This window comes from Saimiri boliviensis, chromosome 6 (genome assembly GCF_048565385.1).
Source record: "Saimiri boliviensis isolate mSaiBol1 chromosome 6, mSaiBol1.pri, whole genome shotgun sequence".
Taxonomy (NCBI): Eukaryota; Metazoa; Chordata; class Mammalia; order Primates; family Cebidae; genus Saimiri; species Saimiri boliviensis.
The window spans coordinates 115,412,445-115,428,901 of NC_133454.1; the positions used below are offsets into that span (position 1 = coordinate 115,412,445).

The following is a 16,457-nucleotide window of genomic DNA, read 5'->3' on the forward strand; positions in this document are numbered from 1 at the left end:
GTTTCACCATGTTGACCAGGATGGTCTCGATCTCTTGATCTCGTGATCCACCTGCCTCGGCCTCCCAAAGTGCTGGGATTACAGGCTTGAGCCACTGCGCCCGGCAGGAAGAATGCTTAAGGCCAAGAGTTCAAGAACAGCCTGGGCATAATGGTGAGACCCTGTCTCTACCAACAATTTTAAAAATTAGCCAGGCATGGTGGCACATGACTATAGTCTTAGCTATTCAGGAAGCTGAAGCAAGATGACCCCTTGAGCCCAGGAGTTTGAGGATACAATAAGCTATGATCCACCACTGTACTCTAGCCTGTGTAACAGAGCAAGACCCTATCTGTTTGTTATTTTTTGAGACAGAGTCATGCTCTGTTCCCAGGCTGCACGATCTCGGCTCACTGCAACCTCCATCTCCTGGCTTCAAGCAATTCTCCTCCCTCAGCCTCCTGAGCAGCTAGGACTACAGGTATGTACCACTGCATCTGGCTAAGTTTTGTATTTTAGTAAAGATGAGGTTTCACCATGCTGGACAGGCTGATCTCGAACTCCCGAACTCAAGTGACCCGCCCACCTTCGCCTCCCAAAGTGCTGGGATTACAGGTGTGAACCACTAACCACTATGTCTGGCCTTTTTTTTTTTTTTTTTTTTTTTTGAGATGGAGTTTTGCTCTTATTGCCCAGGCTGGAGTGCAATGGCGCAATCTTGGCTCAGTGCAACCTCGGCTCACCGCAACCTCTACCTCCTAGGTTCAAGTGATTCTCCTGCCTCAGCCTCCTGAGTAGCTGGGACTACAGGCATGTGCCACCACACCTGGATAATTTTTGCATTTTTAGTAGAGGCGGGGTTTCTCCATGTTAGTTGGGGTGGTCTCAAACTCCTGATCTCAGGTGATCTGCCTGCCTTGGCCTCCCATAGTACTGGGATTACAGGTGTGAGCCATTAGGCCTGGCCAGGTTAATTTTTAAATATGGTATGAAGCAGGAATTCGACTTTATTCTTTTGAGTGTGGCTATACAGTTATCCCAACACTATTTGTTAAAGAGACCATTCTTTCCCCATTGAACAGTCTTGGCACCCTAGTCAAAAATGAATTGACCAAAATTATATGAGTTTATTTTTGGACTCTCAGTTCTATTTCAGTGATCTATATGCCTACCCCTATGCCAGGATTATACTGTTTGGATTCCTGTATGTTTGTAGTGTTCTGAAATTTTAAAATGTGAGTATTCCAATTTTGTACTTCTTTTTCTGTATTGGCTATTCAGGGCCCTTTACAATTCCATAGAAATTTGAGAATCAGCTTTTCAATTTCGGCATAAAAGCTTTTTGGAAGTTGCTCTTTAGGGCCATTAGAATTTAGACAGGGTTGCCGGGCGCGGTGGCTCAAGCCTGTAATCCCAGCACTTTGGGAGGCCGAGGCGGGTGGATCACGAAGTCGAGAGATCGAGACCATCCTGGTCAACATGGCGAAACTCCGTCTCTACTAAAAATACAAAAAATTAGCTGGGCATGGTGGCTCGTGTCTGTAATCCCAGCTACTCAGGAGGCTGAGGCAGGAGAATTGCCTGAACCCAGGAGGCGGAGGTTGCGGTGAGCCGAGATCGTGCCATTGCACTTCAGCTGGGTAACAAGAGCGAAACTCCGTCTGAAAAAAAAAAAAAAAAGAATTTAGACAGTCTGGGCATGGTGGCTCATGCCTGTAATCCCAGTACTTTGGGAGGTCAATGCAGGAGGATCACTTGAAACTTGAGGCCAGGAGTTCAAGACCACCCCAGGAAACAGCAAGACCCTGTCTCCACAGAATTAAAAACAAACAAACAAACAACAACAACAACAACAAATGCCTGGTGGCATGGTGGCAAACACCTGTAGTCCTAGCAACTCAGGAGGCTGAGGCAGGAGGATCCCTGAGCCTGAGGAGTCGAGGCTGCAGTGAGCCATGTTTGTGCCACTGCACTGTAGCCTTGATGACAAAGCAAGACCCTGTCTCAAAAAAAAAAAAGATAAAGACAAAGAAATAAAAAAAAAAAAAGAATTTGGATAGGGACTGCATTTTAATCTGTAGATTGTCAGGTAATATTGCCATCTCAACAAAGTTAAATATTCTTGGCCAGGTGTGGAGGCTCATGTCTGTAATCCCAGCATTTTGGAAGGCTGAGGCAGGTGGATCACCTGAGGTCAGGAGTTCAGTAACAGGCTGGTCAACATGATAAAACACTGTCTCTACTAAAAATACAAAAATTAGCTAGGCATGGTGGTAGATGCCTGTAATCCCAGCTACTTGGGAGGTTGAGGCAGGAGAATCGCTTGAACCTGGGAGAAGGAGGTTGCAGTGAGCCAAGATTGCACCGTTGCACTCCAGCCTGGGTGACAAGAGCAAAACTCCGTCTCAAAAAAAATTCATTAAAAAAAAATTGTATCAATTTTAAATCTTCTGGGAAAATTTAAAAAATAAAACAAAACAGGCCGGGCACAGTGGCTCATGCCTGTAATCCCAGCACTTTGGGAGGCCGAGGCAGGTGGATCACGAGGTCAAGAGATCGAGACCATCCTGGTCAACATGGTGAAACCTCGTCTCTACTAAAAATACAAAAAATTAGCTGGGCATGGTGGTGCGTGCCTGTAATCCCAGCTACTCAGGAGGCTGAGGTAGGAGAATTGCCTGAACCCAGGAGTCAGAGGTTGCGGTGAGCCGAGATCACACCATTGCACTCCAGCCTGGGTAACAAGAGCGAAACTCTGTCTTAAAAATAAATAAATAAATAAATAAACAAAACAAATTCTAACCCATGAACATGGAATGCTTTTCCATTTATCTAGGTCTTTAATTTCTTTCAGCAGTGGCTGGGCGTGGTGGCTCATGCCTATAATCCCAGCACTTTGGGAGACCAATGTGGGTGGATCATGAGGTCAGCAGTTCAAGACCAGCCTGGCCAACATGGTGAAACCCTATCTCTACTAAAGATACAAAAAAATTATCTGGGCATGGTAGTGTCAGCCTGTAATCCCAGCCACTTGAGACACAGAGGCAGGAGAATTGCTTGACCCCAGGAGGTGGAGGTTACAGTGAGCCGAGATCGTGCCACTGCACTCCAGCCTCGGCGACAAAAGTGAAACTCCGTCTCAAAATAAATAAATAAAAATAAAAATAAAAAACAGAGTTGGGGAGATAGGCATGGTGGTTCATGCCTGTAATCCTAGCACTTTGGGAGGTCAAAGTGGGTAAATTGCTTGAGCACGGGAATTTGAGACCAGCCTGGGCAATGGTCAAACCGTTTCTCTACTAAAAATACAAACAATTAGCCAGGCATGGTGGTACACGCCTGTAGCCCCAGCTACTGAGGAGGCTGAGGTGGGATGATTCACTTGAGCCTGGAAGGTGGAGGCTACAATGAGCCACGTTCATTCCACTGCACCCCAGCCTGGGTGACAGAGGGAGACCTGTCTAAACATTTTAAAAAAGAGCTGGGAAATATTCTTTCCTCTTCTGTTTTCAGAGTTGGTGAAATATTGGTATTGCTGGTATTATTATTAATTGGTAATATTATTAATATTACCAATATAGGTAATATTGGTATTACTTCATCTTTAAATGTTTAAATGTTTAACAGAATTCAAACAAACCAGCCAGGTGTGGTAAGCCCAGTACTGTGGGAGGCTGAGGGAGGCAGATCACTTGAGGCCATAAGTTTGAGACTCACCTGGCCAACATGGTAAAACTCTGTCTGTACTAAAAATACAAAAAAAAAAAAGATTAGCTGGGCATGGTGGCACATACCTATAATCCCAGATACTCTGGAGGCTGAGCCATGAGAATTGCCTGAACCCAGAAGGTGGAGGTTGTAGTGAGCCCAGATCCTGTCACTGTACTCCAGCCTGGGTTACAGAGTGAGTGAGATCCTGACTAAAAACAAACAAACAAACAAACAAACAAACAAACAAACAAAAACAGAACTCAGACAAACCTTGTCAAGTCATTTGGGCTTGGGCCTAGGTGTTTTATTTTTTTTTTTTTTGAGACGGAGTTTCGCTCCTGTTACCCAGACTGGAGTGCAATGGCACGATCTCGGCTCACCGCAACCTCCGCCTCCTGGGTTCAGGCAATTCTCCCGCCTCAGCCTCCTGAGTAGCTGGGATTACAGGCACACGCCACCATGCCCAGCTGATTTTTTGTATTTTTAGTAGAGACGGGGTTTCACCAAGTTGACCAGGAAGGTCTCGATCTCTTGACCTCGTGATCCACCCGCCTCGGCCTCCCAAAGTGCTGGGATTACAGGCTTGAGCCACCGCGCCCGGCTGTGTTTTTTTTTTTTGAGATGGAGTCTCACTCTGTCACCCATGCTGGAGTGTAGTTGAACAATTTCGGCTCACTGTAACTTCTGCCTCCTAGGTTAAAGCAATTCTCCTGCCTCAGCCTATTGAGTAGCTGGGATTACAGGCGCACACCACAAGCCCTGATGAAATTTTGTATTTTTAGTAGAGACAGGATTTCACCATGTTGTCCAGGCTGGTCTTGAACTCCTGACCTCAGGTGATCCACCTGCCTCAGCCTCCCAAAGTGCTGGGATTACAAGTGTAAGCCACCACGCCAGGCCTACCTTTCTTTCTTTTTTTTTTTTTTTTGAGATGGGGTCTCACTCTGTGGTTCAGGCTGGGGTGCAGTGGCACGATCTCAGCTCACTGCAACCTCCGCCTCCCAGGTTCAAGCGATTCTTTTGCCTCAGCCTCGAGAGTAGCTGGGACTACAGGCACATGCCACGACATCTGCCTAATTTTTGTATTTTTAACAGAGATGGGTTTTACCATGTTAGCCAGGATGGTCTTGATCTCCTGACCTTGTGATCCACCTGCCTTGGCCTCCCAAAGTGCTGGGATTACAGGTGTGAGCCACCATGCCAGGCCCTACATTCTTTCTTTAATTACTACTTTCCTTCTGCTTGTTTTGGGTTTAGTTGGCTCTTATTTTTCCAGTTTACTATGGTAGAAGCTTAAGTAATTGATAAGCCTTTTTTGTTTTAAAATACAGGCACTTAGGCCGGGCGCCGTGGCTCAAGCCTGTAATCCCAGCACTTTGGGAGGCCGAGGCGGGTAGATCACGAGGTCAAGAGATCGAGACCATCCTGGTCAACATGGTGAAACACCATCTCTACTAAAAATACAAAAAAACTAGCTGGGCGTGGTGGTGCGTGCCTGTAATCCCAGCTACTCAGGAGGCTGAGGCAGGAGAATTGCCTGAGCCCAGGAGGCGGAGGTTGCGGTGAGCCAAGATTGGGCCATTGCACTCCAGCCTGGGCAACAAGAGGGAAACTGTCTCAAAAAAACAACAACAACAACAACAAAAAAATATATATATAGGCACTTAAAACCTTAAATACCCATAAACATCCCTGGCACTGGTTCATTTTGTTTTTGCATCCTATGGCTTTTGATATGTTGTGGTTTTATTTTCGCTACATTTAAAATATTTTTGAAGTCTACGTGTGATTTCTTTAACCCACAGCCTATTTAGAAAGATATTATTCAGTTTCCAAATATTTGTGGGTATCTCAGATTTCATTCTGTTGTTGATTTCTAGCTTAATTTTATTTGGTCAGAGTACTTTGTATGATTTTAATCCTTTTACAGGTATGAAGACTTGCTTTATGGCCTAGCATATGGTTTATCCTCGGGAATTGAACAGGTGCCCTTAAAAAGAATGTGCATGACTTCAGGGCCAGGCACAGTGGCTCACACCTGTAATCCCAGCAGTTTGGGAGGCTGATGCAGGCGGATCACCTGATGTCATGAGTTTAAGACCAGCCTGGCCAACATGGTTGAAACCCTGTCTCTACTAAAAAAAAAATACAAAAATTAGCCAGGTATGGTGGCAGGCACCTGTAATCCCAGCTACTCAGGAGGCTGAGGCAGGAGAATTGATTGAACCCTGGAGGTGGAGGTTGCAGTAAACCGAGATCACACCACTATACTCCAGCCTGGGCGACAGAGCAAGACTAAAAAAAAAAAAAAAAAAAAAATGTGTGTGACTTCAGTAGGATTGGTGAAAAGAAAAGAAAAGTGTGGGCCGGGCGCAGTGGCTCAAGTCTGTAATCCCAGCACTTTGGGAGGCCGAGGCGGGTGGATCACGAGGTCGAGAGATCGAGACCATCCTGGTCAACAAAGTGAAACCTCGTCTCTACTAAAAATACATAAAAATTAGCTGGGCACGGTGGTGTGTGCCTGTAATCCCAGCTACTCAGGAGGCTGAGGCAGGAGAATTGCTTGAACCCAGGAGGCGGAGGTTGCGGTGAGCCAAGATCACGCCATTGCACTCCAGCCTGGGTAACAAGAGCGAAACTCCGTCTCAAAAAAAAAAAAAGAAAAGAAAAGTGTGTACTTTGTTGTTGTTGGGTATGTTGTTCCACATATTTCTATAAAAGACATATATTCAACCCCTAGAAGCTTAAAACTCAATGCAGGAAACCAAATTACTAAATGATAGTCATATGCACACAGAACAAAGTACTTGCTAAAGTACATTCAGGAGGTGGAGAAAAGAAGAATAATCTCCCCAAAGATGATTCAACATCTGATTTTCAGGAAGGAAAATAACAAGGGGGACGCTGTCAAATGGACTTAGAACTATTAAGAATAATGTACTATGGGCCGGGCGCGGAAGCTCATGCCTATAATCCCAGCACTTTGGGAGGCCAAGGCAGGTGGATCACGAGGTCAAGAGATCGAGACCATCCTGGTCAACATGGTGAAACCCCCTCTCTACTAAAAATACAAAAATTAGCTGGGCATGATGGCGTGTGCCTGTAGTCCCAGCTACTCAGGAGGCTGAGGCAGGAGAATTGTTTGAACCCAGGAGGCGGAGATTGCAGTGAGCCGAGATCACGCCATTGCACTCCAGCCTGGGTAACAAGAGCGAAACTCCATCTCAAAACAAACAAAACAAAAAGAAAAAGAAAAAGAAAAAGAATAAAGTACTTTGATTTTAGAAAATTATTGAAATTTTACAGCAGACTAGTTATGACTCCTCCTCCAGGCTCCCACTCAGGTTGGCCTGGAAATGAGTTTATCACTAAACCATGTATTTTTAATTTTTATTATGGAAAATATGTTTATTATAACTTTGTCATGATTAACCACTCAGTGTTCAGCGTAATGACAATACCTGAATCTAATTGATAGACAACTGTTCCTTTTTTCTCTCCTACAATCTCTGGTACCTTTTCATTTCCTGTAGGTTGATATAAATATTCTAGTTGAGGTGGAGCCCACTCTGAAAGAAAACATTTTAAAGAGTACAAAGTAAGAAATAATGTAAAAGGCACTATTAGTAACATAAAATATTAATAATTTTTCAAATGGCTAGTTTGGTTGAATCAAACCAAATTCCCACCCTAAATTTCCTGCTTGTTTATGAAATAATTATGTCTTGTTTCTTGCCATAAAGACTTATGAGGACACTTTTAACAAGAAGTATATAAAATGAAATAATAAAGTATACACAGAAGACCTAAAAATAAGTCAGAAAGGTCAAGATAGGTGCTGCGACAGATCTTGAAAATTTGGTCTTGAGCTTCCTTAAAGTCAGCAAAATATGGTCAGCTACATAATTTTTATTACTATAGAGGAATAAGTCTATCAATTGTTTCAGAGGAAGTAAAAGGCTTTTTTGTTATCAGCTGGGCATGGTGGCATGTGCCTGTAATCCCAGCTACTCAGGAGGCTGAGGCAGGAGAACTGCCTGAACCTGAGGCAGAGGTTGCGGTGAGCTGAGATCACGCTACTGCACTCCAGCCTGGGTAACGAGCAAAACTCCATCTCAAAAAAAAAAAAAAAAAGGCTTTCTTGTTAACATCGAATTAAACAAAAATTTCTTTGGCTGGGTGTGGTGGCTCATGCCTGTAATCCCAGCACTTCGAGAGGACAAGGTGGGCAGATTACCTGACGTCAGGAGTTCGAGACCAGCCTGGCTAACATAGTGAAACCTCATCTTTACTAAAAATACAAAAATTAGCTGGGTGTGGTGTGTGTCTGTAGTCCCAGCTACCTGGGAGGCTGAGGCAGGAGAATAGCTTGAACTAAGGAGGTGGAGGTTGCAGTGAACTGAGATCATGCCACTACAATCAGCCTGGGTGACAGAGCAAGAATCTGTCTTTAAATAATTAATGAATTAATTAATTTTTTAAAAAGATTTCTTTTATGGAAATTGAACTTTTCAATATCACTTTTAGTACAGTAGCCACTGATGAATTCCAAGAGCATGTAAAGATACAACTCAGTAAAATATTATATGAATTTCTTTTCTCAAAGATTATGGGAAGTGATGAAGCTTTGACAATTTAAACAATAAGGTGCTTGTTGTTAAGTTTCTTTGAAAAATTTTTAAAAGTTGCTTTTTAAAAGACCTTATAGTTTAGTTAATTACCACAGCATTAACTTGGTTATTAAATTTCAGTTTCCTTTCTGGGGGTGGCCGCTCACACCTGTAATCTCAGCACTTTAGGAAGCCAGAAGGATCATTTGAGGCCAGGAGTCTGGGAGTAGCCTGGGCAACATAATGAGATCATGTGTCTCTACAAAAAAACTTTTTAACATGGTAGCGGGTGCCTATAATCCCAGCTACTTGGGAGGCTGAGGCAGGGGAATCGCTTGAACCCAGGAGGCGGAGGCTGCAGTTAGCTGAGACCCAGCAATTATACTCCAGCCTAGGCAACAAAGCGAGACTTCGTCTCAAAAGCAAAAAAAAAAACACAAAAACCAAAAAACAAAACCAAAACTGAAAAACTTTTCAAAAATTAGCCAGGTGGCTGGGTGCAATAGCTCATATCTGTAATGATTTGAGGTCAGGAGTTCGAGACCACCCTGGGCAACATGGTGAAACCTCCTCTCTACTGAAAATACAAAAATTAGCCAGGCATGGTGGCACATGTCTATATTCCCAGCTACTTGGAAGGTTGAGGTAAGAGAACTGCTTGAGCCCAGGAAGTGAAGGTTGCAGTGAGCCAAGATCATGCCACTGCATGCCAGCCTGGGCAACTACATTTTTTAGAATGGAGCAAGACTCTTTTCATTCTAAAAAAAAAAAAAAAAAATTAGTGGCACAAGCCTATAGTCCTAGCTACTCAGGAGGCTGAGTGGGGAGGATGGTTTGTACCCAGGAGTTCAAGGCTGCGGTGAGCTATGATTGTACCACTGCACTCCATCCTGAGTGACAAAGCAAGATCCTGTCTCAAAAAAAAAAAAATATTAACTTGAATCAAAATAAAATGTAAAGTAAAATAAACTCCACTTTTATTTATTCCCTATATTTTCACACTTGTCTCTTGTTTTGAATGCCCAGTGTTCTAGGGTTGCCCAAGAATGCCATGTACTTTTTCTGTTTCTTCCAACTGAAATACTTTTCTTTGACCCTCTCAACTGGATCATTTCTTTTTTTTTTTTTTTTTTTTTTTTTTTTTTGAGACGGAGTTTCGCTCTTGTTACCCAGGCTGGAGTGCAATAGCGTGATCTTGGCTCACCACAACCTCCGCCTCCTGGGTTCAAGCAATTCTCCTGCCTCAGCCTCCCGAGTAGCTGGGACTACAGGTGTGCGCCACCATGCCCAGCTAATTTTTGTATTTTTAGTAGAGACGGGGTTTCACCATGTTGACTAGGATGGTCTCGATCTCTTGACCTTGTGATCCACCAGCCTTGGCCTCCCAAAGTGCTGGGATTACAGGCGTGAGCCACCGCACCTGGCCAGAGCTGGATCATTTCGAACTAATCCTTTAGATCTCAGCTTAAATGTGAACTCCTTTTGAGAACCTATGCTGATCTCTAAGCTGGATTAGGTGTGCTCAGAGGGACCAAGCACTATGCAATTGTCTGGTAAAATGTTTAATTTCCCCACTAGTTTATGAACTCTGGGTCCACGAACTCTCCACTTTGTTCATCACTATTATCTCTAACACCAAGCACTGTACTTAGGATATGATAACACATATTAAGGAATACTATAAGCAGGGAGACAAGAAAATGAGGGACATCCAGTTGTTTATCAAGCAGTATAAAGGAGAGACATACATGATGTTTGCTAGACTTCATTGTTCTGGTAATTAGAGAAGTCCCCACTTTCTAATGCAACCGCTTCCATAAATGCTTAATCCGTAAAATGGATGCAATAGATTGTACCTGCTCCAAGAGCTCACGATATGACTCACAATGTCATAAAAAAGTCTCCAAAATTCCAACAAGAAAACTCCAATAAACTCAAAGTATAATCTAAAACAGTAAAAACTATGTTCTGGTATATGCAGTCTTCAATTATACCAAGGCTGATAAAACTACAACGCAACCAAATACGTGAGCAATGAGACAGGGTAGCTCCTCTGGTTTTTTTTTTTTTTCTGTCGTTGTTGTTGTTTTTTTGAGATGGAGTCTCACTCTGTCACCAGGCTGGAGTGCAGTGGTGCAATCTTGGCTTACTGCAACCTCTGCCTCCCAGGTTCAAACGATTCTCCTGCCTCAGCCTCCCAAGTAGCTGGGACTACAGGCGCGCACCACCATGTCTGGCTAATTTTTTGTATTTTTAGTAGAGACGGGGTTTCACCATGTTAGCCAGGATGGTCTCGATCTCCTGACCTTGTGATCCCCGTGCCTTGGCCTCCCAAAGTGTTGGGATTACAGGTGTGAGCCACTGTGCCCAGCTGCTCCTCTGTAATTTTAGATGAGATGCTATGAGCTCCCTCCAAAAACAGAAAAAGGGGGGAAAAAAGCACTGAAACAGGTTAATCTAGAAAATAGATTTCCGTATTTTATATATTTTGCCTCTAGGAAGGTATTCTCCCATTCCGAAAAACTTAGAAGTATTCTAGTTTACATTAGTGTAACTTGATTTTGATGAGTGTGTATCACTTTCTCACAGTTCAATTTTTTCAGGGTGAGTTAATAAATGTTGACTTAGGCCAGGTGCAGTGGTTCATGCCTGTAATCCCAGCACTTTGGGAGGCCAAGGCGGATGAATCACTGAGTGTCAGGAGTTTGGGACCAGCCTGGCCATTATGGCAAAAACCTGACTCTACTAAAAAGACAAAAACTAGCTGGGAGTGTTGGCAGGTGCCTGTAATCCCAGCTACTTGGGAGGCTGAGGCAGGAGAATTGCTTGAACCTGGGAGGTGGGGGTTGCAGTGAGCAGCGATTTCACCACTGCATTCCAGCATGGGTGACAGAGCGAGACTGTCTCAAATGTATGAATGAATGAATGAATGTTGACTCTGTCCTGCTTTATACTCAAGCACACAGGACTTAACTTTCTCAGGTCTTGTAATAAAGTCAGGTAGAACGGCAAAACCACTACATATAAGTCATATTACCAATATGATGAATGTTTTCCTTGATGACCTCACATTCAGTTGGCCATCTTGGAGCCTGCAGTGGCCTCTTGGTAGACAAAATGGAAAAGAGCTCCCGGGGTTCTCGAAGACGTGGGTTTACTTCATCCAACTCATCATAAAGAAGCTGTCTGCTCCTAAGACGTGGTGAACTCAGCATGTGTGAATCTGCCAAAGGGAAAGAGTAAGTGAACATCTACGTTTTCCTCCTTGGGAACTTTACTGCTCATCTATGACAATGAAACTACTTTAAGTATTATATTAAAATATTGGCACAGATATATGATTCTATGACATGTTTCTCCTTCAAGAAGATTTAGTCCAGAATAACAGGTTCAACATTATAAAATGTTAAAATTCTGCAGTCTATTAAATATTTAAATATAAAGCTTTAGAGTAAATTAAAAACCTTTTTTTAAAAATTAAAGTTTATGCTGGGCGCGGTGGCTCAAGCCTGTAATCCCAGCACTTTGGGAGGCCGAGGCGGGTGGATCACAAGGTCAAGAAATTGAGACCATCCTGGTCAACATGGTGAAACCCCATCACTACTGAAAATACAAAAATTAGCTGGGCATGGTGGTGCGTGCCTGTAATCCCAGCTACTCAGGAGGTTCAGGCAGGAGAATTGCCTGAACCCAGGAGGCGGAGGTTGCGGTGAGCCGAGATCGCGCCATTGCACTCCAGCCTGGGTAACAAGAGTGAAAATCCGTCTCAAAAAATAAATAAATAGGCCGGGCGCGGTGGCTCAAGCTTGTCATCCCAGCACTTTGGGAGGCCGAGGCGGGTGGATCACGAGGTCGAGAGATGGAGACCATCCTGGTCAACATGGTGAAACCCCGTCTCTACTAAAAATACAAAAAATTAGCTGGGCATGGTGGCGTGTGCCTGTAATCCCAGCTACTCAGGAGACTGAGGCAGGAGAATTGCCTGAACCCAGGAGGCGGAGGTTGCGGTGAGCCGAGATCGTGCCATTGCACTCCAGCCTGGGTAACAAGAGCGAAACTCCGTCTCAAAATAAATAAATAAATAAATAAATAAATAAAATAAAACTAAAGTTTATGGTCCAAGACATTTCAATGGTGGGTTACAATGAATAAAAATTTACTTAATGTGTTTTATTACTTTTGTTTAGCTAGTGGCAAGAGGGAATTTCAATATATCCATTAGCATTTTAGAAAAAAATATATAAAACTTTATCAACTATAGTGAAATAATCTACAAATTAAATTTCAGGGCCTTAATATAACCATACAAAGGAAAGATAGACATTAAACAAAGATGGAAAGAGGAAGGGGAGAGAAAGAGTGACATGGGGCAGAACAGAGGAGGAAGAGCTCTTGGGAAAGAAAGAATGAGAAAAAAAGAAAGGCTTTCAGGGAGATAAGAAAGAAAGGAGGCTATGCACAGTGGCTCACGCCTGTAATCCCAGCACTTTAGGAGGCTGAGGTGGGCAGATCACCTGACGTCAAGAGTGGCCAACGTGATGAAACCCTGTCTCTACTAAAAATACAAAAATCAGTCAGGCGTGGTGTCATATGCCCGTAATCCCAGCTACTCGGGAGGCTGAAGTAGGAGAATCACTTGAACCTGAGGCAGTGGTTGCAGTGAGCTGAGGCCAGGCCATTGCACTCCAACCTGAGCAACAGAGTGAGATCCCTTCTCAAAAAAAAAAAAAAAAAAAAAAAGAATTTACCTTAAAGATTTTCTCACAAAAGCTTGTCAAGATACACAAATAAAGCTGCTCATCACAGCAACAGTCAAATACTAAAAAAGTACCCTTGCAACAAAGATGACAGAAAAGAAAAAAGCAAGAAAAAATGCTCAGAAAACAAAAAGTGGAAACAATCAAGACATCCATCAAAAATGGAGTTAAAATAATTGTGAAGGCTGGGTACAGTGGTTCACGCCTGTAATCCTTCACTTTTGGAAGCTGAGGCAGGCGGACTGTCTGAGGTCAGGAGTTCGAGACTAGCCTGACCAACATGGTGAAACCCCATCTCTAAAAATAAACCTGTATTTTGGCATGCACCTGTAGTCCCAGCTACTCAGGAGCTGAGACAGGAGAATCGTGTGGACCCGGGTGGTAGAGGTTTCAGTGAGCCAAGACCAGGCCATTGTATTCTAGCCTGGGCAAGAGCAAAACTCCGTCTCAAAAAAATAAAAATAAAAATAAATAGTTGTGGGCTCAGTGTGGTGGCTCACACCTGTAATCCAGCACTGTGTGAGGCCAAGGCAGGCAGATCACAAGGTCGGGAGTTCAAGACCAGCCTGGCCAGCATGGTGAAACACTGTCTCTACTAAAAATACAAAAAAATTGGCCAGGCTCGGTGGCTCATGCCTGTAATACTAGCACTTTGGGAGGCTGAGGCAGGCAGATCACGAGGTCAGGAGACTGAGACCATCCTGGCCAACATGGTGAAACCCCGTCTCTACTAAAAATATAAAAATTAGCTGGGCGTGGTGGTGTGCACCTGTAGTCCCAGCTACTCAGGAGGCTGAGGCAGGAGAATTGCTTGAACACAGGAGGTGGGGGTGGAGGTAAGCCGAGATCGCGCCACTGCACTCCAGCCTGGTGCCTGGTGCCTGGTGCCTAAGCGAGACTCTATCTCAAAAAAAAAAAAAAAAAATACAAAAAATTAGCCGGATGTGGCAGCAGGCACCTGTAATCCCAGCTACTTGGGAGGCTGAGGCAGGAAAATTGTTTGAACCCAGGTGGCAGAGGTGGATTCAAACGTGAGATGAGATCATGCCATTGCACTCCAGCCTGGGTGACAGAGCAAGACTGTCTTGAGGAAAAAAAGAAAACAAGAAAAATAAATAAAAATTGTGGAATACAATAGGTGCCCTTAAAAAGAACGGGATAAAGGCAAGAAATCAAGACGCCATCTCAAAAAGAAAAAAGAACTGCTATGTGGAAAACTGGGGAGGGGGCAGCACAGAACAATAAAAGCCAGGAGACAAATTAGGAGGCTGAATAATGGCAGCTTGGATGGGAAGTGGTGGGTCTGGGAGGATGGGGGGTGGAAGTTGGGGATAAGCAGTGGGCTGGGGGGGAATGCAGAGAAAAGAAGAATGGATCAATGTTTGGTTTGAGGGAGAAATTCAACTGTATTTCTCCCCTCTGTGTCTCTGCAAAAAAATTATTTTTGTGTAAGCTAGCTAGAACTGTTTTCCACTGCTCTTATGCAAAGAGCCTTAGTAAGCATATCCATCAAAACTATGAAAATCCACATATTACTTTTTTTTTTTTTCCTTTGAGACAGGGTCTTACTCTGTTGCCCAGGCTAGAGTGCAGTGGCATAATCTAAGCTCTCTGCAACCTCTGCCTCCTGGGTTCATACAATTCTCCTGCCTCAGCCTCCTGAGTAGCTGAGACCACAGGTGCCTGCTACTATGCCCAGCTAATTTTTATATGTTTTTGTAGAGACAGAGTTTTGCCATGTTGCCCAGACTCTTCTCAAGCTCCTGTGCTCAAGTGATATGCCTGCCTCAGCTACCCAAACTGCTGGGATTACAGGTGTGAGCCACCATGCCAGGTGTATTACTCTTTTTTAATTTTTTTTTGAGACAGAATCTCGCTTTGTCACCTAGGCTCGAGTGCAGTTGCCCAGTCGTGGCTCACTGCAACCTCTGCCTCCTGGGTTCAAGCAATCCTCCTGCCTCAGCCTCCCAAGTAGCTGGCATTTAGGTATGTGCCACCACACCCAGCTAATTTTATATTTTTAGTAGATCTAGGGTTTTGCCATGTTGGTCAGACTGGTCTCAAACTCCTGACCTCAAGTGATCCACCCACCTTAGCCTCCCAAAGTGCTGGGATTACAGGTATGAGCCACCACGCCTAGCCGGAAGATACAGTATTTTAATTTAAACTTGTAACCCAAATTAGATTTAGAGAGAAGTTTTTTTTTTTTTTTTTTTTGAGACGGAGTTTCGCTCTTGTTACCCAGGCTGGAGTGCAATGGCGCGATCTCGGCTCACCGCAACCTCCGCCTCCTGGGTTCAGGCAATTCTCCTGCCTCAGCCTCCTGAGTAGCTGGGATTACAGGCATGCGCCACCACATCCAGCTAATTTTTTGTATTTTTAGTAGAGACGGGGTTTCACCATGTTGACCAGGATGGTCTCGATCTCTTGACCTCGTGATCCACCCGCCTCGGCCTCCCAAAGTGCTGGGATTACAGGCTTGAGCCACCGCGCCCGGCCTAGAGAGAAGTTTTGAATGGGGTGTTAGAAACAGAGGCCAAGGCTGCTCCCCAGCCTCTCCAGTGTTAGACCAGGTTCTTCTGAATACTCAGGGGAGTTACTAGGCAGTGAGGTTTTAGGGGATCACACAGACTGATTATTACTCACATAGAAGCTTCTCCTTTTGCAGGGTGTCTGGTATCAAATCATCTTTTTCCCCAAGAGAGCCATTCAACAGGTATTGAGGGTTATTCTTCTGAATATGCTGATACGTTGCAGAGTTTGATAGACTGCCTCTCTGAGCTAAAAATAGGCAATTTAATTAAAGTTATTGTGAGGTTGACTCATCACTTCTAACATCTAGGTCAATACCAAGCCACTACTCCTTTTATCACCACCTACCACCACAGGCCTTTGCAATAAATACATTGCATTTTTCGAAGAACTTTCACATTCCAACTTATTAAGTGAAGCATAATTATCCCCACCTTATGGCTGGGGAAATGCATGTAAAGAGGAGACTTGAGAAGTAGCCTGGTAGTAGAGTGAGAAAAAGCTTGGGAGGCAGAAAGATCCTGAAGCTACAAGGGCTTTGTTGGAACTCAGATAATGATAGCCCAGGGGTGGAAGGGTTGCTTGAGCCTGAAGTGGAAGCCACTGCCCTCCAGCCTGAGTGACAGAGCGAGATCCTGCCTCAAAATAATAATAATAATAATAATAATAATAATAATTTGGCCCAAAGTTTTGGAACACTTTGGCATACTGAACACTTTGAACTAAATATAGAAAGGGCTCCAAGTCTCAACAACATAAAATTTCTCATGTTACAAACCTGCACATGTACCCTCTAATCTATAATAAAAGTTGAAAAAATAAAACAGAAAAGTCTTAGAAGCTGCCTCAGAATCAAGGACTTTCTGAC

General features: G+C 43.9%; 1 protein-coding gene across 9 annotated transcripts in view; it reads right to left on the reverse strand.

The window, feature by feature from the left end:
• Window positions 1-16,457, reverse strand: part of AGBL2 (AGBL carboxypeptidase 2) — a 60,530-nt gene that overhangs the window by 40,891 nt on the left and 3,182 nt on the right. For 8 of the 9 annotated variants that reach the window (XM_039470920.2, XM_039470919.2, XM_039470918.2 and 5 more), the window contains 3 exons: window positions 15,704-15,838; window positions 11,338-11,523; window positions 7,152-7,259 (listed from right to left, as the gene is read on the reverse strand). In XM_039470920.2, coding sequence (XP_039326854.1) covers window positions 7,152-7,259; window positions 11,338-11,523; window positions 15,704-15,838 — 429 coding nt within the window. The remainder of the gene's footprint in view (window positions 1-7,151; window positions 7,260-11,337; window positions 11,524-15,703; window positions 15,839-16,457) is intronic. The other variant, XM_010334381.3, reaches the window with a different exon arrangement.